Source organism: Pan paniscus, chromosome 4 (assembly GCF_029289425.2).
Source record: "Pan paniscus chromosome 4, NHGRI_mPanPan1-v2.0_pri, whole genome shotgun sequence".
Taxonomy (NCBI): domain Eukaryota; kingdom Metazoa; phylum Chordata; class Mammalia; order Primates; family Hominidae; genus Pan; species Pan paniscus.
The window spans coordinates 37,240,001-37,263,782 of record NC_073253.2 but is presented as its reverse complement, the minus strand read 5'-3'; the positions used below and the strand labels follow the sequence as shown (position 1 = coordinate 37,263,782).

The 23,782-nt window shown below is 37.8% G+C and overlaps 1 protein-coding gene across 1 annotated transcript in view; it reads right to left on the bottom strand.

Annotated features, from left to right (window-relative positions):
• Positions 1–23,782, bottom strand: part of AP3B1 (adaptor related protein complex 3 subunit beta 1) — a 291,386-nt gene that overhangs the window by 36,035 nt on the left and 231,569 nt on the right. The window contains exon 23 of the mRNA XM_024928836.4: positions 749–980. Coding sequence (XP_024784604.1) covers positions 749–980 — 232 coding nt within the window. The remainder of the gene's footprint in view (positions 1–748; positions 981–23,782) is intronic.

Genomic DNA, 23,782 nt, shown 5'->3' with positions numbered 1-23,782 from the left:
TCTAGGCTACTGTATATTCTATACATGGAGAGGAAGATAAGCAGACTAGTCTACATCGGGGGTGTGCAATCTTTTGGCTTCCCTGGGCCACACTGGAAGAAGAATTGTCTTGGGCCACACATAAAATACACTAACCCTAATGATAGCTGATGAGCTAAAGAAAAAATAATCGCCAAAAAAATCTCATAATGTTTTAGGAAACTTTATGAATTTGTGTTAGGCTGCATTCAAAGCTGGCCTGAGCCACAGGTTGGACAAGCTTGGTCTATATCCTCTCAGTCTTCACTCCCTTCACTTTCCCATAAATTGAAAAGTGAAGGGAAACAGGAAAGGATCTCGAGATACGAGAAGTATTGTATTCAGAAATGCAGAGCGATTTTCTTGCTTTTAATACACAATAAACCACTTAAAATTATGCAGGGAATGAAGCTGACCAGGAGGAGAGATGGGGGAAGGTGACACAGGTAAGTAAAACACGATGGCAATCTTGACTCTGCAGACCTAGCCTTCCGTCACTACTGGTATTACTATTACTGGGACCTGATTCACTAAGAGCAAAGAAATGTATTTATCTTATATGATAAATTCAGTTTAACAAGAAAAAGCAAATATAAACTGAATATGCTAATTGTCAATACAATCATATTCTACTTTACTATTTTACTAAAAAGTATTCTACTTTACTTTTAAAATGAACATATTTAGTGATCAAATATAGTTAAGGTTTTAAATGAGAATTAATATTTACCTATTGGATTAAAAACATGCATTTTCATGCCTATAGGAAGTTTTTTTTCCCCTATGTGGATATTTTCTATCTTTCGATCAGTAGTGTTATTCAGTGTTATTTGTATAGAGACCATCTTATCACCAAAAATGCAAGGCTGTCTCGGAAAGAAATAATGGGCAGCTAGTCCTTTTCCACTCATTCGATGAAGCAGCACGTGAGTTTTCGTTGGTACAAATGCAGGAGTACTGACCTATTATACACGGCAAAAAGAAAAAAAGATGAGTTAGTGAATATAATTATTCTTTTAGAAAATATGCAAACATTTATGACATTTAATTCTTGGTTCCCCTACAGTATTATATGAACTACAATAACAAACATTAGTAGGATATCACACACATAGATATTAGTCAGAAATGATACAAAGAAGTAAATGCCCTCAAAACTGTATGAAAATTTTTCTGTAAGCGGCTGGGCGTGGTGGCTCACGCCTGTAATCCTAGCACTTTGGGAGGCTGAGACGGGCGGATCACGAGGTCAGGAGATCCAGACCATCCTCGCTAACACGGTGAAACCCCGTCTCTACTAAACAAAATAGAAAAAATTAGCCGGGCGTGGTGGCGGGCGCCTGTAGTCCCAGCTACTTGGGAGGCTGAGGCAGGAGAATGGCGTGAACCCGGGAGGCAGAACTTGCAGTGAGCCGAGATCGCGCCACTGCACTCCAGCCTGGGCGACAGAGCGAGACTCCGTCTCAAAAAAAAAAAAAAAAAAAAAAAAAAAAAATTTCTGTAACCTCCAAGCATATATTAATATTACAAACATACCCATTTTTTTTTTTTTTTTGCTGGGGGGCAGGGATTTATAAACTTTTTTGTTAGTTTTTTTTCCCTAGATCCTCTATATTTGGCCATCTTGCTAACTTTCTTATTGGTTTTAACAGTTTGTCAATTGATTTTCTTGGGTGTTTTAGCCAACTACCAAAATGAACGTCTGGACCTTCACTTCCAATCCTGACTCTTTGAACTGTTTTTTTGTTTTTATTTTCTTTTACTGTAAACTGAAGACCATGGCCCCCAGGATAAGGTGGCTTCTTCCTTTGCCTTAATGATTGAAAAGATCTCTACTTTGAGATCAAGTTAACTATTCACTTATATTTTCTTCCAGACCTTTGATGGTTTCAAATTTTAATTCATATGGAATTGATTTTGATATATTGACTCCATATTTAATTTTCTCCAGATACTGAACTAATTGTCCCTACATGAGCTAATGAATAGTCTTTTCTCAATGATTTTAAATGCAAAAATTCTAATTATTTATGTACTAGGAGATATTTCTGGGCCTTGATTGTCCTGTTAAACCAGTACCATATTGTTTTATTTTTTATAGACCTAAAATATAATTCAATTATTTGGTAAAACAAATCTTTCCTTGTTTCCCCCTCCCAATATTTTCTTGGTAAATCATCTTTTACCCTTCTATTGAACATTAGACTCTTAATTAAATTCTTCCCTCAATCTCATTTTGATTGAAATCATAGGCAGCATATTAAATAATGAAACACTGTCCATTCTAAAACCATGTGATAGCTTTCTTTCCATTCAAGATATCAGTATTGCATACTAGGCTTGACCTGACATGGGCAAGCATTAAAAAAAAAATCAATTTGTAATTAAACAGGCTTGATTAAGATTTTTTCCTGACAAGTGTTGTCTCCCAACTAGATTATCTATTGTAGTTCTGAGAGTATATATCAACCTATTAAACATTTTCATTATGCCGTGTACACCTGATGACATTACAAACTTAGCAATTATAGTAATGATTTAAAGTTCCACAAAAATCCAAGAGTTAAATATCATATATACAAAATGCTACATCATGCCTTCTAAGCATCATCAAAACATAGTATTCTTTCTCTAAAAGTGCAACAAAAAATGTGGGCAATTTAAAATAATCATCACCTCTGGCCAGGCGCGGTGGCTCACGCCTGTAATTCCAGCACTTTGGGAGGCCGAGGTGGGTGGATCACCTGAGGTCCGGAGTCTGAGACCAGCCTGACCAACATGGAGAAACCCTGTCTCTACTAAAAATACAAAATTAACCAGGTATGGTGGCGCATGCCTGTAATCCCAGCTACTCTGGAGGCTGAGGCAGGAGAATGGCTTGAACCTGGGAGGCGGAGGTTGCTGTGGGCCGAGATTGCGCCATTGCACTCCAGCCTGGGCAACAAGAGCAAAACTCCGTCTCAAAAAGAAAAAAAAAAAAAAATCATCACCTCTAATCTCAGCACTTCGAGAGGCCGAGGTAGGAGGATCACTTGAGCCCAGGAGTTTGAGAACGAGCCTGGGCAACATGGTGAGATCCTGTCTCTACAGAAAATGTAAAAAATTAGCTGAGTGTGGTGGCATGCGCCTGTAGTCCCAGCTACTCAGGAGGCTGAGGTGGGAGGATTGCCTGAGCTCAGGAAGTTGAGGCTGCAGTGAGCCATGATTAGGTCACTGCACTCCCGCCTGGGTGACAGAGCAAGACCCTGTCTCAAAAAATAAAAATAATAATAATAAAATAATAATCATAAAAATTTATGGGATAGTTTATTTGTAAAATATAATAAACAATTAGCTAAATTAAAAATTTTGGTTATATAAAATAATAGGGCTACTGGCCTATTCATTCATTCTAGTATGTTATCATACTAGATGATAACAATCTAGTATTTTAAGTTTTCAAAGCACTTTCACTTCTAAGGTTAGGTTCTTTTCCTTGAATAAAAACTATTTTCAAAACTCTTCTGTTTCCTTTCTTTCTTTTCTTTTTTTTTGAGACAGAGTCTCGCTCTGTCGCCAGGCTGGAGTGCAGTGGTGCAATCTCAGCTCACTCAGGCAGCTGCAGACTCTCCTTGGTAACTGAGACCAGGCTTTTCCCATCAAACTCCTTGAGCTGCTGCACGCAGTACTCATCAGGGCTTGGCTGTATATACTAATTCAAAGCCCCACTTCTGCACTTGCTCCACAAACACAGAGCTGGCCACCTGCTCTTTGCTCTCACCAGTGATGCTATAGATGGATTTCTGTGCCTCTTTCATGCAGGAGACATATTTTGACACAGATGTCATCTCATCTCCAGACTGGGAAGTGTGATACTGCAGCAGCTAGGACATGCGTCACTGGCTAGTGGAGTCTTTGTGGATTCCAAGCTTTAGATTTTAATTTTTGAAATTCTAAAATTTTATTTATTTATTTTTTATAGATAGGGGTTTCACTCTGTCATCCAGGCTGGAGTGCAGTGGTGCAATCATAGCTCACTGCAGCCTGGAACTCGTGGGCTCAAGTGATCCTCTTGCCTCAGGTAGCTTGGACTACAGGTGTGTACCACCATGCTGGGTTAATTTTTTTTATTTTTTGTTGTGATGGTGTCTTGCTTTGCAGCCCAGGCTGGTATCAAACTCCTGGCTTCCAGCAATCCTCCTGCCTTGGCCTCCCAAAGTGCTGAGATTACAGGGGTGAGACACCACAACTGGCCCAAGCTTTAGATTTTTAGATAAGGCCTTATTGAATTTCTTGCAATTCTCCTTGTCTTCTGCCACCTCAGAGAACAGCTCAAGGCACTTCTTAACAACGTTTCTGTGAATGACTGTTAAGATTCTGCTCTGTTGGAGCATTTCTCGAGAGATGTTCAGGGGCAGATCCCAAGTCAACCACACCAAGGATTAAAGTTGAGATACTCTTATATCATCATGGCTGTCCATGATGAACACATGATGGACACAGAGTTTGTTGTTCTTTTTTCTTCTCATTCTCAAAGAAGTCAAAGGGAGCCAAACAAGGGATGAATAGCAATGCTCTGAATTCCAACCAACCTTCTACAGAGAAGTGCTTGACTGCCAGATGGTCTTCCTAGTCACTGGTGAAGCTCTTGTAGAATTCTCTATACTCCTCCTGGGTGAATGTCATCAGAGTTTCTGATCCAAATGTTCTTGATCTTGTTTAGTTCTTCCCAATCAATGATTTCTCCTTGATCTTGTTGGTTTTCTTTTTCTTATCCTTACCATTGTCATCCTCTTCATCTGAACCCATATCTTCTTCAATCTTGGACTTTTTCTCATCATCTCTATCTTCCTTTTTTTGTTTGTTTTAAGATAGTGTAACACTCTGTCGCCCAGGCTGGAGTGTGGTGGTGTGATATGAGCTCACTGCAACCTCCTCCTCCTGGTGGATCCTCCCACTTCAGCCCCACAAGTAGCTGGGACCTAAGGTGCGCATCACCATGCCCGCCTAACTTTTTGTATCTTTTAAAGAGTTGGGGTTTCACCATGTTGGCTAGGCTGGTCTCAAACTCCTGAGTTCAATCGATCTGCCACCTCAGCCTCCCAAAGTCCTGGGATTACAGGCATGAGCCATTGTGCCTGGCCTATCTTCCTCTTCTTTCTCACCTTTCTCTTCCTCTGCCTATCATCACTGATTTTCTCCTCTCTTTCCTTCTCCAAAGAAAGGGTAATGGCATAGCCTATGAACTGTAAGTGCTCTTCACTACTTCTTTGACCTTCCTCTCTTCTAAGTACTCTGTCTGGTCTTCTTTAAGGTGGAGGGTCACTTTGGTACCCCTGCAAATGGGCTCTCCATGGTCAGCACATACAGTGAAGGAACCCCCAGCAGAGACTCCCAGGCATACTCTTAATCATTGTTGTGCTTTGTGATCACAACTACTTTCTCTGCCACAAGGTAGGCAGAAAAAAAGGCAGCACCAAACTGCCCAATCATGGAGATATCTACACCAGCCTGAAGAGCCTCCATAAATCCTTTAGTACCAGGGAATACACCCTGACTTTGGTAGACACAGGCATTGACATGACCAAGGCTGATCTCCTAATTTGGGAACCATTACCATGGGTTGGGGATGATGTCAATTTCCAGCTCTTTACCACTGTCCAACTTGGAAGGGTTTGTCAGGCTCTTACAGCAAATCTTGTCCAATGCATCAGAAACATTAGATCAACTCCTGAAGGAAAATCTCTTTGTTAGAATAGAAGGTATTGATGACGAGAGACATGAGTTGGGCAATATCTGCCTGAAAGGCAAGTTTCCACCTCCTCCGCTCCACATGCACTTTCTCAGGCATCTTGAAAGAAAAAGGCTACAAGTACTAGAGAGCAAGGTGGGCTGGGACTGTCCGACATGCACATGGCACCAAGCCTGTACTGGGATGACTCCAGAGCTATATATTTTATATTTATAGATTTATACTCAGCAAAAATCTTCTTTTTTGCCATAAACTCCCATGCTACTAAGGCTATGATAATCAACCTTAAATGTAAGCTCTTATCTGGCTAATTATATTTTTCAGTGTTACATGTTTATTTCCTTAATGATAAGCATATTAGAGACAGTGACAGGTCTTACTTTTATTCTACATTGTTCCACAAACACATTTGTTATCAAATCATTAAATAAATGTTGACGTAGCCAGCTTTATCTCTGTGGAAATTCATAAAAAGTTGGCCTACATATAATATCGGGGAAAGAAAGCTGAAACTGTAATGTAAAAGGGAAGACTATTTGAAAGTTGGAGAAAGGCAAGGGTAGAGGAGTGGGACTAGAGCAGAACAGAACAAAGGTCTGGTTCACAGCGGCCAGGAATCAGTACTGTAGATATCATACAAGCTGGTTAGAAGTATGCCTTTAGTCATTTAAGAGCCATCGAGCCTTGGCAGACTCACTGATTCCTTCTCTCAGTCTAATCCTAGGATGCATGGTCCAAACATTTATTTTGTGTTTTCAACTTTGTCTCAAAATTCTACAGCTTTATTATAATTATCAAAAAATATGTTAAGGGATGAATAAAGAAAGAAAAACAGTATAATTCTCTCCACTCATTCTTTCCACATTCAACCAAGTTCAAGGTAAAAAGCATTCTCTAATGAATTCACCGTCTAAAAAGGCCCTCCCTTACAACCTCCAAAGGTTATCTGTGATAATTCCCAGAGGTCTATGCACTCTTTCACAATAAACAGGATCATAAATGACACTTCATGGTAATAATACATACTTGTTTAACTACAGAAAGGTAGTAAATGAAAACATAGCCAGGTGTGGTGGCTCATGCCTATAATCCCAGCACTTTGGGAGGCCAAGATGGGTGGATCACTTGAGATCAGGAGTCTGAGGCCAGCCTGGCCAACATGGTGAAACCCCATCTCTACTAAAAATGGAAAAATTAGCTGGGCGTGGTGGCATGCACCTGTAATTCCAGATACTTGGGAGGCTGAGGTGGGAGGACTACTTGAACCCAGGAAGTGGAGGTTGCAGTGACCTGAGATAGTGCCACTGTCCTCAAGTCTGGGTGATGAAGCAAGGCTCTGTCTCCAAAAAAAAAAAAAACAAAGAAAAAGAAAATAGAAAATGTTTGATTACTTTTTAAACCTTGTTTCCTAAGTTTATACAAGTCATATTAAGCCAAACTTCTCCAGCATCTAGATAAAATACGTAGGTGATATTTTGTTCAATAAACCGAGTGGGTTCCATAAATCCTTTGACTACTTCCACATATAATACATTTAATCCAGTGTTATATTAATATTAATATATACTAAGACTTTAGTTCAATATTTTGTACATCAGACCAGATACCTATATTCCAGAAATACATATGAGATCTGTGGCTGCTTATATTCTAAGATGCTCAACATTGCAAATGGCGTTCTTGACTTCATATTTTATAGACAACAATGATTTTATTAGATGCAAAAAAAGATAAAACATAATTATAAAGTGATCTAGATTTGGGCTGTGAAAATGAGGGTTTAAGAAAAAGGGAAGATTTAATAAGTCTAAACACAATACATGTAGGGCAGAGGTTGCAAACTATAACCCACAAGCCAAATATGGCCTGCTGCCTATTTTTAAAAAGTATCACTGGAACACAACCATATTCTTTCATTTACATACTGTCCTTGACTGCTTTTTTACTCTACAACGGCAGAGGTGAGTAGTTGTAATACCTAAAACATTTACTATCTGGTACCTTTACAAAAAAAGTTTGCTGACCCCTGATCTAAGGGCACAAATGTTAGATCCTTGCTATTCCACTTCCCTTCCCTTGTTGTTGGAAACAATTCTCTATAGCAGAGGGTCCCCAGTCCCTGGGCTATGGACCTGTACCAGGCCATGGGTTGTCAGGAATCCGGCCGCACAGCAGGAGGTGAGTGGCTGATGAGAGCAAGCATTACCGCCTGAGCTCTGCCTCCCGTCAGATCAGCGGTGGCATTAGATCCTCATAGGAGTGCAAACCCTATTGTGAACTGCGCATGCGAGGGATCTAGGCAGCACGCCCCTTATGAGCATCTAACACCTGCCTGATAATCTGAGGTGGAACAGTTTCATCCCAGAACCATCCCCCTATTCCCAACGGTCCATGGAAAAACTGTCTTCCACAAAACGGGTCCCTGGTGCCAAAAAGGGCTCTAGAGGTCTCACGTCTTCTGAGCAGAAACATTAGCAACTTTGCTTCTGAAACTCTTTTCAAAGATGTTTCCACAGCAAACAGCCTTTGGAAGACAGAGGTAATGCCTCCCTCTGGGGCAGGTGATAGATTTGTTTGTTCATTGTCCAGGATTAGAAAGATAAAATCTCCCTCTGGGACAAAGGCTGAATAGATTTGCTAACAGTCCCCTTATAAAAGCCTAGAATCTTTTTTTTTTTTTAATACTTTAAGTTCTGGGATACATGTGCAGAATGTGCAGGTTTGTTACATAGGTATACACGTGCCAAGGTGGTTTTGCCACACCCATCACCCTATCATCTATATTAGGTATTTCTCCTAATGCTAGCCCTCCCCTACTCCCCCAACCCCCAACAGGCCCTGGTGTGTGATGTTCCCCTCCCTGTGTCCACGTATTCTCATTCTTCAACTCCCATTTATGAGTGAGAACATGCGGTGTTTGGTTTTCTATTCCTGTGTTAGTTTACTGAGAATGATGGTTTCCAGCTTTATCCATGTCCATGCAAAGTACATGAACTCATCCTTTTTTATGGCTGCATAGTATTCCATGGTGTATATGTGCCACATTTTCTTTATCCAGTCTATCATTGATGGACATTTGGGTTACTTCCAAGTCTTTGTTATTGTAAATAGTGCTGCAATAAACACACGTGCACATATGTCTTTATAGTAGAATGATTTATAATCCTTTGGGTATATACCCAGTAATGGGATTGCTGGGTCAAATGGTATTTCTGGTTCTGGATCCTTGAGGAACTGCCGCACTGTCTTCCACAATGGTTGAACTAATTTACACTCCCACCAACTGTGTAGACGTGTTCCTATTTCTCCACATCCTCTCCAGCATCTGTTGTTTCCTGACTTTTTAATGATCCCCATTCTAACTGGTGTGAGATGGTATCTCATTGTGGTTTTGATTTGCATTTCTCTAATGACCAGTGATGATGAGCTTTTTTTCATATGTTTATTGGCCACATAAATGTCTTCTTTTGAGAAGTATCTGTTCATATCCTTTGCCCACTTTTTGATGGGGTTGTTTGATTTATTTTCTTACAAATTTGCTTAAGTTCCTTGTAGATTCTGGATATTAGACCTTTGTCAGATGGATTGATTGCAAAATTTTTCTCCCATTCTGTAGGTTGTCTGTTTACTCTGATCAGGTTCCTCTCCAGTAAAGCAACACAATGCATGTGCAGGCTTCACCTAGCCTTCAGCATGTGGGGCTCAGAGAAGTGATGCAAATGATGCTACTCTGGCTACTTCTATTGCTTTAACAAACTGTCCTTTGTCTCTGACCAGGAGTCTTGTGTCTTCTACCAGCATTCATGAAATTGTTGCAAATTATCTAGTTAGCTTGTAAGTAGGGTAACATCTCAGACTCTTCACAGTTCTTGATGCTTGATTTTAAAAAAATAATTTAACAATTCCCAGAGCCACTTATTTCAAACAGCTAACACTTAGACCACCATATATATCTGTGCAGTGACAACTGACTGAAAGGGTGAATAAGAGCTAAAATCCAGCTTACATTCAAGGGAAACTTTTTGGAATCTGCACAATGGTGTCATACAGGCTAGTGGCTTTACTAATCAGAATACAACTTTACAAAGTAGAGGTTACTTTTTTCTTTTGGCTTTCCTTTATGAAAATCCATGTTATGACTTTAATTATTCCTGTGGGTTTCTTAAGTATCAGAAATGTTCTGATAGCCGACAACAAAGTGTTGAGTAAGTCCAATGACAATGCAGAATAAGAATTCATTATTTCAGAATTGCTTTTATTTGGTTCAAGACTAAGTGCTGGCCTTTTGAGGAAGCTTTGCCCCCAATGCTTCTTTACCCTATAGTGGTTATGTATGAGACTGTCAGCCCAACATGCCCTACTATTTTCTAGAAACACATTCAGCACATGATGGAGCTGGCAAGTTCTTATGCCTCCTCATGACTGGCTGCAGTTAACTGGTTCAGGGATGGACATTTGGCCCAATGAGTTCCTTTCCTAGGATTTTTGGATTTGGTACCTAGTAATTTAAGCCAGACTCTCTCAAGCAGCTAAAATTCTGAGATTTAAAACTCTGATTTTGTCTGTGGCCACATTTCCTGCCACATTGTTCAGTGAGAAAAAAAATAATAAAGCAAATTTCAAAGCAAAGCATAGATGAGAGACAAGAGAAACTAGCTGGTAACTTTGATCTGGATGGTTCTTGATGCCCAGACACATTACTGTCCTTGCTGAAGTTGTTTTCTCTGAACTGTAGCTGTAATTTCCTATTTATTTATTTACTACTTAACCTAGTTCAAATTGGGATTCTATCACCTATCTCCCCCACTCTACTACTGGTTGGGATTAGTCAGATTTCAGGACACTAATTAGAAGGGGAAATAAGCTTGTAATGGGAGAATGCCCCCTTCCCCCCCTTTCTCTAAAGTCCTGGTAGATGTGGAACCAGGAGATCACAGACTCAGGTAAGGCTTTTGATTAGACTGAACCATATGTATCTGCCATATCTGTAGGTCAAAAACAGTCAAATTATCAATTTCATGTGACTCAACTAATAATTTGTTTTGCATCAAGGCTACTTAATTCTACCTTTAATAGAAAAGAACTTTGAGTCCTTGATGTGGGCCAACCTAACTCACTGGAGTTCTGTATTGCGGTTAGAGAGCAAGGCCCACAATAACAACAAAGTACGGCTTTGCCTTTCTTTGTCCTCTGACCCTATGTCTCTCTTGGGCATCTTGGGGAGAAAGGTGGTAACGTGCAAGAATTAGGTATTTCACAGCTCTCTGTCCAATAAGAACACCGTTATTTCAAACACAAAGTAACTACAAATCATTAATCATTACTCACCATTAATTTATTAATTCATTCTTTCATGTAAATAACATTTATTCAATGAGTTGTATCAGCCCTGTGCTAAGTAAGGAGTGTGATACAGAGACAAAGCCAGAGTATCCTAGTCCTCAAGAAGTTTATTGTTTAGCCTGGGAAAACAGAGTAAATCAACTAGTGTGATAAATGTCATGACAGAAGCAGGCTCAGTAGGCTAGAAGAACACAAAAGTCATAGCTGACACCTGAGGGAGTCATCATGGATGAAAACCCAGTTATTTTAATGAATTAATCTGGCTATTTCTCACTACTGCCACTGTGGCCAGCCCGGTCTGAGCCACCACCACCTATCATCTGGATTATTCCAACAGCCTCCTAATTGGTTTCCTTGTTCCTACCCCTGCGTCTTATTGAACATAGACTGAATTGCTATGTTAGTCTATCCTGAACACAGCAGCTAGAATGTATCAGTTAAAGTTACATCATGCACTGGGGTGATGAAATAATTTGTACACCAAACTCCGTGATATGAGTTTACCTGTATAACAAACCTGCACATGTACCCCTGAACCTAAAATAAAAGTTAAAAGAAAAAGAAAAGTTGTATCATGTTACCCCTCTGCTCAAAACCCACCAATGGCCAGGATCCTTGTTCCATTTCCTTGATCTTGTTTCCTATTACTCTTGAACTCGTTGTTTATTCTACTCATCGCCATGACTTCCTTGCTATTCCTTTTGCATATTAGTAACAGTCCCACTATAGGTTATTCCCTGGTACCCTCTACCTGGAAGGCACTTTCTCCAGAGACCCACAGGGCTCAGCTCTAGTATGTCTGCTCAAATATTACCATCTTAGTAAGGCTTAACCCATTGGCATCCCTCCCTTCTGATTTCCTTTTTCCTTTTTTATAGACACTTAATACCTTCTCTAACACAATATATAATTTACTTTTTTGTTATGTTTATTACCTGTCTTCCCATCTACTTCCCATTTTTATGCTCAATGTATTAAACCTAATTTTACCCTTTCTCAGAATTCAAAGCCTAATTTTACTATTTTAAATGATTATGGAAATTTGCAAATAATATACCTCTAGTGTTGGTCATAACTATACATTATTTAATGCTGAGTGCTCAATTATAACAGTGTCCTTAAAAATACTACAGCCTTATAGGAACACACTGTGGTGATATGTGGAGATCTTCTATATTAATATTTGTTGGTTTTATGATATAACTTGAACTTTCTATTACATAAAATTGTGAACAAATAAAAAGGTACATTTCTTAAATGCACAAAGAACAGCTTATTGAGGGACTTCTATAATTCAAACACTAATTCTTGAAATGTCTACTTATAAGTGTATTATTTTATTAAAACTTATATAAACAAGATAGTATGAAAGACAATGTTTGAAAACATTAGTTTTGATTTAATTGTTTAACGACTAACATTCAAAGAATTAAAAACTTAGCTGCATTATAAGCAAATGATATGGGTCATCTTCACTATGGCTCGTGAGGAAGTAATTAGTTCAGTAACTGCAGTAACTGTAAAATAACAAGCCTCCCCCAAGAGTTAACAGAACAAAAAGCATCCAGTAACAATGAGATAATCCTCTACAAATCTTTACACAGCATATGTTTAAATAATAAAAGTCGTTTGTGTACCTTTAGATGGTTTATGAAAATAAGCAATCAATTCTGCAGACACAACATTATTTCTAAAGGAAATCTATGGGACTCATGATGCCTGTAGATACACAGAGACAAACCACACATATTTTATCAGTTTATTACAGTAAGCAAATAAGCGTGGAATGAGAGTGCACATAACTGTCTACTTAGCGCTTACTGAAACATTTATAAGAGCTGTTATCTCCCTAATAACAGACAGACAGCGTGCAATTTTAGAGAGGAGAAAAGCTTCATATTTTTTAACACTTCACTAAAAAGTAACTGAAGAGTGTAAAATGAAAAATACTCTGTGCAGTTAGCTGGTAATGGACCATATTATCAACTCAAGTTAGATTTATAGGATACAAACTAGTCACTAATAGTTATTTTATGACATAGCATGTCTGCTTTTTTTTGAGATTATTAAGATTAAAGTTGTAAAACTTCTTTTGAACATAGCTGTTCAAAATGATTGAATTATAAAATTTAAAATGAGATTCAAAAAATAAAACATGGAATAGCAAGTAAGTGCCTTGGAATAAGCCTTGTTCAGCATCTACATTACTATTCAAAGATGACATTTCCACGTAAAGCTTTATGAAAACAACGTTTCCCAGCCTTTTATGCTTTAATCCACATTTAGTTACTCAGTCATTAAGTATTATCAATCCATTCTGTTTTTGAATTTCAAAGATATGAAAATCTGCAGTATATAAAATGCTCTTTGTATCTAGTTTTGTTTGGCTTACTTTACATCAGTATCTATTTTGATATATAATTTATAAAAATGACGAGGTAAGAAAATAGCTATAAACAGAGACACAGCTTCATCTTTAAAATTAGTACTTTTAAAACCAATGTATGTCTCAATTGATAAGATTTGTAATGCAGAAAGTCACAGTATTGTCTCATTTATCCTATAAACTGTAGAAAGTGGGTCTTGATTTTACCTTCAATCCATTTCATTGAGGCTAGCATTAACCTAGTATTGACCTAGAATACGATTTTAAAAAGTAAAGGGCAAATTTGGTTAACTTTTACATATAAGCACAGACTCGAAGAAATATATTTGAATCTTCTAGCAAATATTACTTCAAATAAATGGTTTTTAATACTAAAGATAACTTCTTCCTTATGTATATAAATTTTGATATACAAATTTATGATAATTTCTCATATTTTATTTTAGTAATCACTATACATTATAAAGCACACAAGACTTTCTCACCTCTTATTTTGGTAATAATATATATTAAAAATATATTTGTGGAAATACTTGAACACATAATGAACAAATATTTAATGAGCATCTTAATTCATGCTCGGTATTAAGCAGGCACCAGCAAACCATGCTTATAGGCCAAATCTGGTCCACTGTCTATTTTTGCAATGCCTGTTCACTAATAATGACTTTCACATTTCTAAATGGTTGAAAAATCAAAAGTAATACGATTGTAACATTAAAATGATATGAAATTCATTTTAGTGTCTATAAATAAAGCTTTACTGGAACACAGATGCACTCATTTATTTATGTATTATCTGTGGCTGCTGTTGCATTAAAATGGCAGGGTTGAGTGGTTGTGGCCTGCAAAGCTGAACATCTTTACTACCTGGCCCTTTACAAAAAATGTTTGCCGATCCCTGGTATAGGATATATTCAATTTACAATGGTTTTGATATAAGGAGATTAATATCCCATTCTTTCTCCTCCCCAAAGACAGATCAATAAACTTCACTATCAACACATTTACTGCTTTTCTATATATCTGAAAGCCAGAATGATGTCTATATTTTTTTATATATCACGTACATGGTAAATAGCAACAGAACCATGAATACAGATATGTTATACTATTCATAGATACGTTCTCCTATTCTTTTTATATTTCTTTTCTGACTTTTGGCTTAAGAGTACTAATAAAAACAAACTGAATTTGATTTGTAAAGTGTTCAGCATGAAGTTCTCAGTAACTGGTTATAACAAATTTCTTTAGAACCCAGAGCATTTTACAGAAGCCCAAAACAATTATGCATTGTTAAGCTGTGATTTGAAAGATGTGATAATTACATGATCTTAGCAGTTCTACTGCTTTTTCATTCACAAGATTAAAAACATAATATAAAAAAGAAAATGCTAGTGTCTTCTCCCATTATAACCAAGCTCGGAACCTTGGCATTATCTTTGACATCCTCACATTAATTAGAAAACAAATTCACTGTCTCCTGCATTCATTTCCTCTTTTCTGTCCCTCTACCACCAGCTTAATTCAAGTCTTCATTAACACTGAAAATACTTTTAAATCTTTTTTTTCAAATTACAACAGCATTATATATTTATTGAAAATAATTTAAATAGTATGAAAATATAAGAAAAGTCAAGTCCCAGTCGGGTGCAGCGGCTCACGCCTGTAATCCCAGCACTTTGGGAGACCGAGGCGGGTGGATCACGAGGTCAGGAGTTCGAGACCAGCCTGACCAATATGGTGAAACCCCATCTCTACTAAAAATACAAAAATTAGCTGGGCATGGTGGCGCATGCCTGTAATCCCAGCTACTCAGGAGGCTGAGACAGGAGAATCACTTGAACCTGGGAGGCGGAGGTTGCAGTGAGCCGAGATCGCACCATTGTACTCCAGCCTGGTGATAGAGCAAGACTCCGTCTCAAAAAAAAAAAAAAAAAGAAAGAAAAGTCCCCCTCAGGTAACCATAACAATTTGGTGTCCCTTCCGATCTTTTGCTCCCTTATGACTTCTCTTGCTTATACTATACGAGGTCTCTCTAATTTGCCCCCGTCATTAGGTTCGTTTTACTCTGAGCTGTACCACAAGCTGCTACACAAAATAATTCTCTTGGAGTTGTAACTCCTTCACATACTCAGCAGTGAGGTGTGGTGGGAAACACAGGGCTTTGAAACTAAACAGATTTGAGCTGAAATTGGTTTTATACATAGCACATGTCTTACTAGCCTTGTAACACTAGAAAAGTTACTTAAGCTGAAGGGATCTCAATTTTCAAGTCTGTGAAATGGGGACACTAGCACCTATCTTTCAGCGTTGTTTTAACCTAGGCTAAACATAAACAGCTGGAGGCATGAAGGGCCTGAGGAGCATGATAGGCACAAGTAAGGGAGTGAGTTAAGATTTCAGAATTGAAAGGACGAAAAACTGAAGTTCAGTGGAGGTGAAGTTATTAGAATTGAACAGATCAAGAGACTGTGAGGTTACATGTTGCACAGGTTATGAATATGAACACTGCAGTTCCCCAAGATGATGGTGGGCCAGAGAGATTATGTATGAAATACTAAGATCTTCACTGAATATGGATAAGTGATTAAGAGATCCAAAGATAAGAATGACAAGGAAGGGAAGAAGGAATAGGAAGATGGAATGGGCCCCATAAAAGGAAGGAAAATGAGGATGAAAACAGAATGGCCTAAAAGGAACAGTTGAGCTTCACACAAACAATCTTGGTAGTAACAATGATTTCGTCAAAGACAGAATTGTCAGCCATTATGAATGGGGCCATGCTGAACAGATTTACAACAGGACTTCAAGATCCAAATGGAGATTCTCAGAGAAAAGCTAGGCCATGAACCTTACAAAAGTGTATGAGGGAAACCGTAAGCTGTTCTACATATTTCAGAGATGGGACTGTGGCCTCTAAAAGCTGGCTGTGTTGCCTTGCATTTAAGTGAATTGTGACTTAGGGACATGGATTCCCCTTGATGAAGGATGTGGATGTCACCTAGAAGAGGTCCTGGCGATAAGGAAAGAAGTTATGTCTTAGGAGATGTACAAATTGGAAAGGGAATTTTATTATGGGTATAGTGATTTTAAACTACAGATGCTTTCTTTGAATCTGACAGAAGGGAAAAGGATCCTTATACATCCTAGATGCCAGTTCCAGGTACCATAAGTTGCTGAAAATTTCCTGATGCAGGGAAAGGATGGGGAAATGGGTTCCCTGAGACCATAGGACAGACAGACAGACAGACCTACAGACACACACACACACACACACTTACTTATATAAACATTATTCCCCTTGATCTGTGTGCAAATATTTTAAAATTTTCAGTAAGGAGGTGGGGATGGAGAGAACGTGATTTACTACATAAGGCCTGGTTTTCTTCATGGCAAAGGCACCTGGCTGCATGGCTCTTCCGGGTCAAGTCCTGGGATTGAGCCTCACTCTTGCACTGTGGCACTGGCCAGGTCTTCTCAGGCTATACGTATTTTTAACATATTAAGCATTTTTCCTCAGAAGTAAGAATGGTTAGTTTCCTTCTCATGAGGCAGAATTACAGCTGGCAGTGGTACGAAGGAAAACACTGGATTTTAAGTTAGAAGACCTTCAAGCTATTTGATGAGAAGAAAATCATTTAACTTCTCTGTGCTTGTATTTGTATCTAATTGATAGGATTCATTTGAGGAGTCAGTGCGACACTGCATGTGACAGTGTGTTGCTGGTGAAAGTCTCCTTCTTTAATTATTATTAAAGACAATGTTTATTAGCATAAGAGAAAAAATAGTGGCAGAGCTAAGATTGAAATGTAATATTCTTCAGTGTCATTTCTGTCAAGAAATAAGCTATAATTCCTTTTTCAATAAACACAAAATGGTCCTTATGATAAAGGAAAGTAAAGGTCAGTCATGCAAGCTCATGGGGAGATTTTTTTCTCTCCTTCAGGGAGAGAAGTGGAAAGAACTAGCATTTATTATTTCTTTCCAAAGATTAATGACAGTTGAGGAAACTTTTTTGAATGTGATCTTAATTATAATCAGTATCCTTAACAAATAACTTTTAAAAACAAATCCATAAACTGAGATTAGAATTGTCTTTAAAATATCAGTTATTTAATAAACTGCATGTCTGAAAGTGGATTTCAAGTGATAATTTCATAAGCATACATCATAAGGCAAAGGAATCTAAGGGGAAGTCTGAATGCTACATCACAGGGGACAACCACACCTTGAGACAATATTTTACACTTCTTTACTTCCTCAGGATTATTTGTTAATAAAATTTCTACTAGATACCTATCTTCAGTACCAAAATGACAGAATCCCACTTTTATACTAATTGTAAGGAATTAACTCAGTATTTGGACATGTTGAAAAGACTAATGATGAATACCACTTTTTTTAAAAAAGCAGTGAAGGTACCCTCAGGAAACTGCATGGGGTATGAGACCAGATGTCAAATGATCTGGGTTATAGTTTGAACTCAGCCACATATTAAATGGTGAGACCTTAGCTAAACCACAACCTCAGAGCTTCTGTTTTCCTCTTCTGTAAAATGGGGCTAATCATACATATCCTGTCTGTTTCACTGAGTTGTCTTGAGGATCAAATGAGACCATATATGTGAAACTGATTTTTAAACTGCAGAAAGTTCAATAAAAGGTATTATTGGTATTATTAGAAAATTGAGTTTTCAGCCCACGTTAAAACACCAATCTGTCAGATAACGCAGGGTCCTGAGATTAAAAGTACATATCAAAAAGCTGAATCACCATTGGAAAAATGCTTTTATAACAATATTGCTGTATTTATTGATAGTACCATCCAAAGGCCTTTACAAAAGTAATCCCTTCCCCCACATCTGTTTTTCCCTCCTCTGTTAGTTGTGGGTGAAGAGAACTGTTCTCTAAAAGGTTTCTAAATGATGTTGATGTTAAAAAATATAGTATCACCATTTAACAGCCTTTTAAAGAGCAGTCCCCAGTATGGTCTTTGTTAACAACTGAGGGAGGAAGGGACTATTTTTTCAAAGGCTTTTAGAGGATGTTGTTAAAAGAATATATAGTGACATCATTTAAAAGCCTTTTAAATAATAGTCCTCTTTCCCTCCCAATTGTAATGTCCTTGGCTTTCATTTATTTTGTACTACAAGCCGAAAATGGACAAGCCAACATATTATTGGCTATGGCAGCATTTGTTGGATGGAGAATGATGCATTGCTTTTAAAAAGGTCGGTGTCCAGAAATAAATCCAACTCTTCTAGAACATAGTTTCATTTCTATACAGGATATTGCCCACCCACCTTATCATCAACTTGTAGTACTTTTTGTTTGTTTTCCTTAGGAGTTTACTGAAAAAGACACCATGCCAACAGGAAAGAAGTCACAGCTAAGTCATTCCGAGATTTCCCACGGCATGAATCTAGTTCCACAATCGACTGAGGTTTGCTTCAGTGAACTCTCCATCCAATTTATGGCAAATTCTAACTTTCAGCTCCTCTTCTGTAGTCTTTATTAATCTATTTCTTCCCACTGTTCCTCTCATTTTAGTTTAGTCCACTAGGAGACAGCAGTGGACACTTAGGGTTCCTTTCCATACTTAGCTCCCAGGGAGGGGAAAAATGAAGTCGCCCGTTTGGTTTAAGACACAAAGTCTGATAGACAGTAATCTTTGAAAAAAAGAACTAGCCAGGGAGATAATCATATGATATGAAACAATTTCCCATCTCTTCTTGAGTTGGGTCTTTTCAGAAAAGTGTCCCTTCATTTTAAGAACAGGATTTCATAGATCCATAACACTTTGATGAAAAAATAAGCCTTTAAAACATCTAAATGTACAGCCCTCTAAACACACTGTATTTTAATCCTAAATTTTAGTGCTCCCCTTACTTTTTGCCAATCTTGCACACAGAACTCACTTGTTTATTCTATGATTTACTTAAATCACAGTAAATCATTATTTACTTGTGATCTACTATCATAAATCATATTTAGTTAAATATTACTACCCACAATGCAATGCTCAGTTCAAGTCCCAATTTATCTATTCAACTCTTCCTGGCCCTACTCCAGCCCATTATGATCTTAATCATATTCCATTTGACATGTTATAATTTAATTTTCACATTAACTTTATGTATACTCTTGTATCCCATGTAACTAACAAAGTGCTAAGCCTAGATAAGAATAATTTCTTTATTACATAATAATTTCATACCAAACAAAAAAGAATTAGCCAGGTAAATAATCACAGTATGCGAATCATGTTTTTGCATGATTTTTGAAAAACGTAAATTACTTTTTAGTTCTCTACTACCTTAATAGCACCGGTTAGTTATCTGTGCCTGTAATTATATTTGATGGTAAATAAATATTTTAAAATATTTTAAACATCTCGATAAAAATTCATTTCATTTGAGATTTATATCTCCATTATCTTGAGATAAATGTTTCACTAAGAAGTGCTAGTGGCTCACGCCTGTAATCCCAGCACTTTGGGAGGCCGAGGCGGGCAGATCACGAGGTCAGCAGTTTGAGACCAGCCTGGCCAACATGGTGAAACCCCATCTCTACTAAAAATACAAAAATTAGCCAGGCATGGTGGCAGGCACCTGTAACCCCAGCTACTCCGGAGGCTGAGGCAGGAGAATCGCTTGAACCCAGGAGGCAGAGGTTGCAATGAGCCGAGACCGCGCCATTGCACTGCAGCCTGGACGACAGAGTGAGACTCCATCTCAAAAAAAAAAAATGTTATTATAATTCTGATTCTAAAGTAAAGTAAGTAAAAATTGGTAAAAATTTTTAAATATAAGTGTTAAATTTCCTGACTTGAAGCATCAAAGAGACAGTACTAGGAAGATATGACACTTTATTTAATATGACTGATCTGAAAATTTCAAATTTCTCTTAATTTCCTTAACTGTAGTTAAGCAGAACTGCCTCAAATACGAATTGCTTCATTAGGCAGATGAACATAATCTCTACAGCAGGGCTGCATCTGAACTCTAAGACTAGTGAGTTATCCCCATGGTACAATCAACATCATGACCAGAGAATACAAGCCTGGGTGCGGTGCCGGGTTCTGCTCTTCATGGAAATGGCCTCTATGAGTGCCATCGCCCTGCCCTCCTGTTCCTCTGCAATTTGATAGGGTTGGGGTGAGACATGATTATCTGAGTCACCTCCTTCTTCCCACAGGTTCTATAAGTGAGGTGGTATACAGAAAAACAGCCCCTTCAAAGATGTCTAGGTCCTAATCCACAGAACCAATGAATATGTAACATTATGTGGCAAAAGGGAATTAACGTTGCCAATAAGTTGACTTTGAGATTGGAGGTCATTCTGGATTTTCTGGGAGGGCCCAAGTAATCACACAGATCCTGTAAGTGAATGAGAGAGGCAGGAGATTCAGTGTCAGAGTGATACAGCATGAAAACAACTCAATTGGCCATTGCTGGCTTTGAAGGTGGAAAAGAGCCATGAACCAAGGAATGTGGGCTGCCTTTACAAACTGGAAAAGTCAAAAAACAAAAACCAAATTGGATTTTCCCCTAGAGCTCCAGAAGGAACATGGTTATGCTGACGCCTTGAAAAATAATAATAAATTTGCACTGTTTTAAGCCACTAAGTTTGTGGTAATGTGTTACATCAGTGACTGGAAACTAATAAAGGTTAACTGCGGTGCCTAGTTGAAAACCACTGTTCTGAATTCTTATGTTGTGAAACCTATCTTCAGAGTTTATAGTATAGTTTGTATGCATGCAACTTTTTCAGTGGCTGATCTGTGATCTGAGAAGCAACAAAACTCAGCTTTCTCCGCAGTATTTTCTCATTGAACTTAAACTCCAACTATTATAGACACTAATAAATTTGAGTGGCTCTCAAATTGTCAGAATCATTTTAGACAGCTGGTTTAAAAAAACTCCCCTCCCCTAACACTCCTTCTATGCTTTCAATAAGCGCCATGGGTTGATTTTGATCTATCTGTAGTTGCCAGACAGGTGCTGGCAACAAATGAAAAAAGTAAAAATGAACTGCCATCATTAAATTGAGGCTTCAATTTAATGCACTGCTTATTATCTAAGACTCCCTCTTTACCCCCTTTATTTAGTATGAATTTTTCTGGTAAAATAAACATAAAGAAGCATTTTGCATATAAGCAAAGGGGATTATTATTAGAAGTAGTAGTGATAGATATAGACACTTGGTTGAAGAAATACAAACAGACATGTTTCAATGGGGAAAAGGAAGGAAAACAAAAACATGAGGGGGTCTGGGTGGGGCAGAACAAGTTCAGGATAATAAAATACCTAGGTTAGAAAAGTATCAATAGTAAGTAGGTATCAAAAAAGAATGGAAATCCTGAAAACTCTAAAATGTGCTATTTTTGTCTAGAGTTACCTCTCTCTAAAACAAGCACAATACAAAAAGTCAGATGTTTATAAAAGTTATACCGAGTCTCTGAATGAGGACTCTTAAGCATTCTGCAACCATTTGTGTCAAGTTAAGGTGTCTATAACCCATTATAACCGCTGGAATAAATACAGGTGCACCAGTGAACGCTTATGCAATCAGGTCTATGTGAGAAAAGTGGAACCACAAAACATATAAGCAAATGCTGCTCAGAAAAAATTTAATTCAGTCTGTGTCGGTCTGATAGAAACACACATGTAGAAGGACAAAATGTTTCTTTGTGGATATTCCATATGGGTAAATCATATTATAGAAGGCATGCACATTATAATTCAAGAATATATTACAAATATAAAAGAATGTTTTCTCTGTGTATTTGGCAGCATTAGTAATTCCTTCTGTCATGATCCCAAGACACCTTATGTAAACGTCCTCTGTAGCCTGATTCATACGCTACTGAACTCTTGTGTTTACATGATTTCTGTTTCCATAAGACTATAAGATAGGACTCAAAACTGATATCATGACTTATTTTTTTATTTGCCACAGCTCATACCAAAGATCAGAATGTAGAAGACATTCCATCCATGCTTATTAACAGAAATATTCAGGTTTTTGAAAAAAAAATCTTTCATCACGAGTACCATAATCCCTAAAGTTTTACTAGAAAGCAAAAGAGAATTTGCTCTATCCATGGATAAAAGTCTGCAAAGAAAATAAAGGGCATTAACCTAAATCCACGATTCTACGCAAATTTTTCTTGGAGGACTAAGAAGAGAGAAATTTCAAACAACCATGTTATGTAATTTTTATGTTTAATCGACACCTGCTCAGATCATCACACTACCTCTTGACTCAGATCATCACACTACCTCTTGACATATAGTGGCACCCTTTGGTTGATACATTTGAAAAAAGAAGTACTGAACCACATATCCATAAACATACTTCCAGAAAGCACACCGATGGGTCTCAGAATACAAATAATCTGGTCAAACATAGAAAAAAAAACACTTCTCTTATGATTTCCCACATCCCTCATTGATCAAAAGACTGATGAATTGATAACCTTCCCTAGGTATGTATCCTTCTTTAAAAATCAGTGAAAAGGTATTGTTTTCTAAGAGAAAACCAGATTTAAAAAAAGACAGACATTAATTTCTGATAGTTTCCTTTCAACTGTTTTACCTATTCCCTGAGCATTTAAAACTAGCAAGGCATTCAAACTTGGTGAGTGGTATGTCTACAGGTTCTAGTAAATAAAGCTATGTAAAAATTTCAAATTCTTATCAAGGAATTTGAGAAAATTCTGACACACATTAAGTATGGCAGAAGGTATAAGACTAAGTTGTCAGTGGCTGACATGTTTTCACCATCTATATGATGCGGGTATGATCAAGCACTTGATGTAATGCCTAGAAGTAAAATGAACCTGTGAACATTTTCTGGTATAAAACATGTCTCTGCCACAACACAATTTCTTAATTTCAAACTCATATTTAGGATCACTGCTTTCAGCAGCACTGTCAGCGCGCAAGGCTGGCATGAAGCTTCCAACTGCATATTATCACCCATTGACAAACTGGACATTTTATGAAGAGCCCCTCTTTCACACTGACATCCTCTGTACCCTGAGTAAATAACTTACAATTCATTTCCTAACCTTGACTTTAGAGTCCATCCACCCTTTCCACCCTTCTCTTTTTCTTCTTTCCAAACAAGTGACAAAGAACAAGGAAGCTGATTGAAGGGGTCCATTATGTATCAACTTAAAGAAAGGCAAAGTGATTGATGAAACCAGCAGTCACCTTCACTGCTAGCTACTGCACCTGTATCCTTTTTGTCAAATGACCTGAAAATCCTGCTGACAGTTTAACACTCACTACAAGG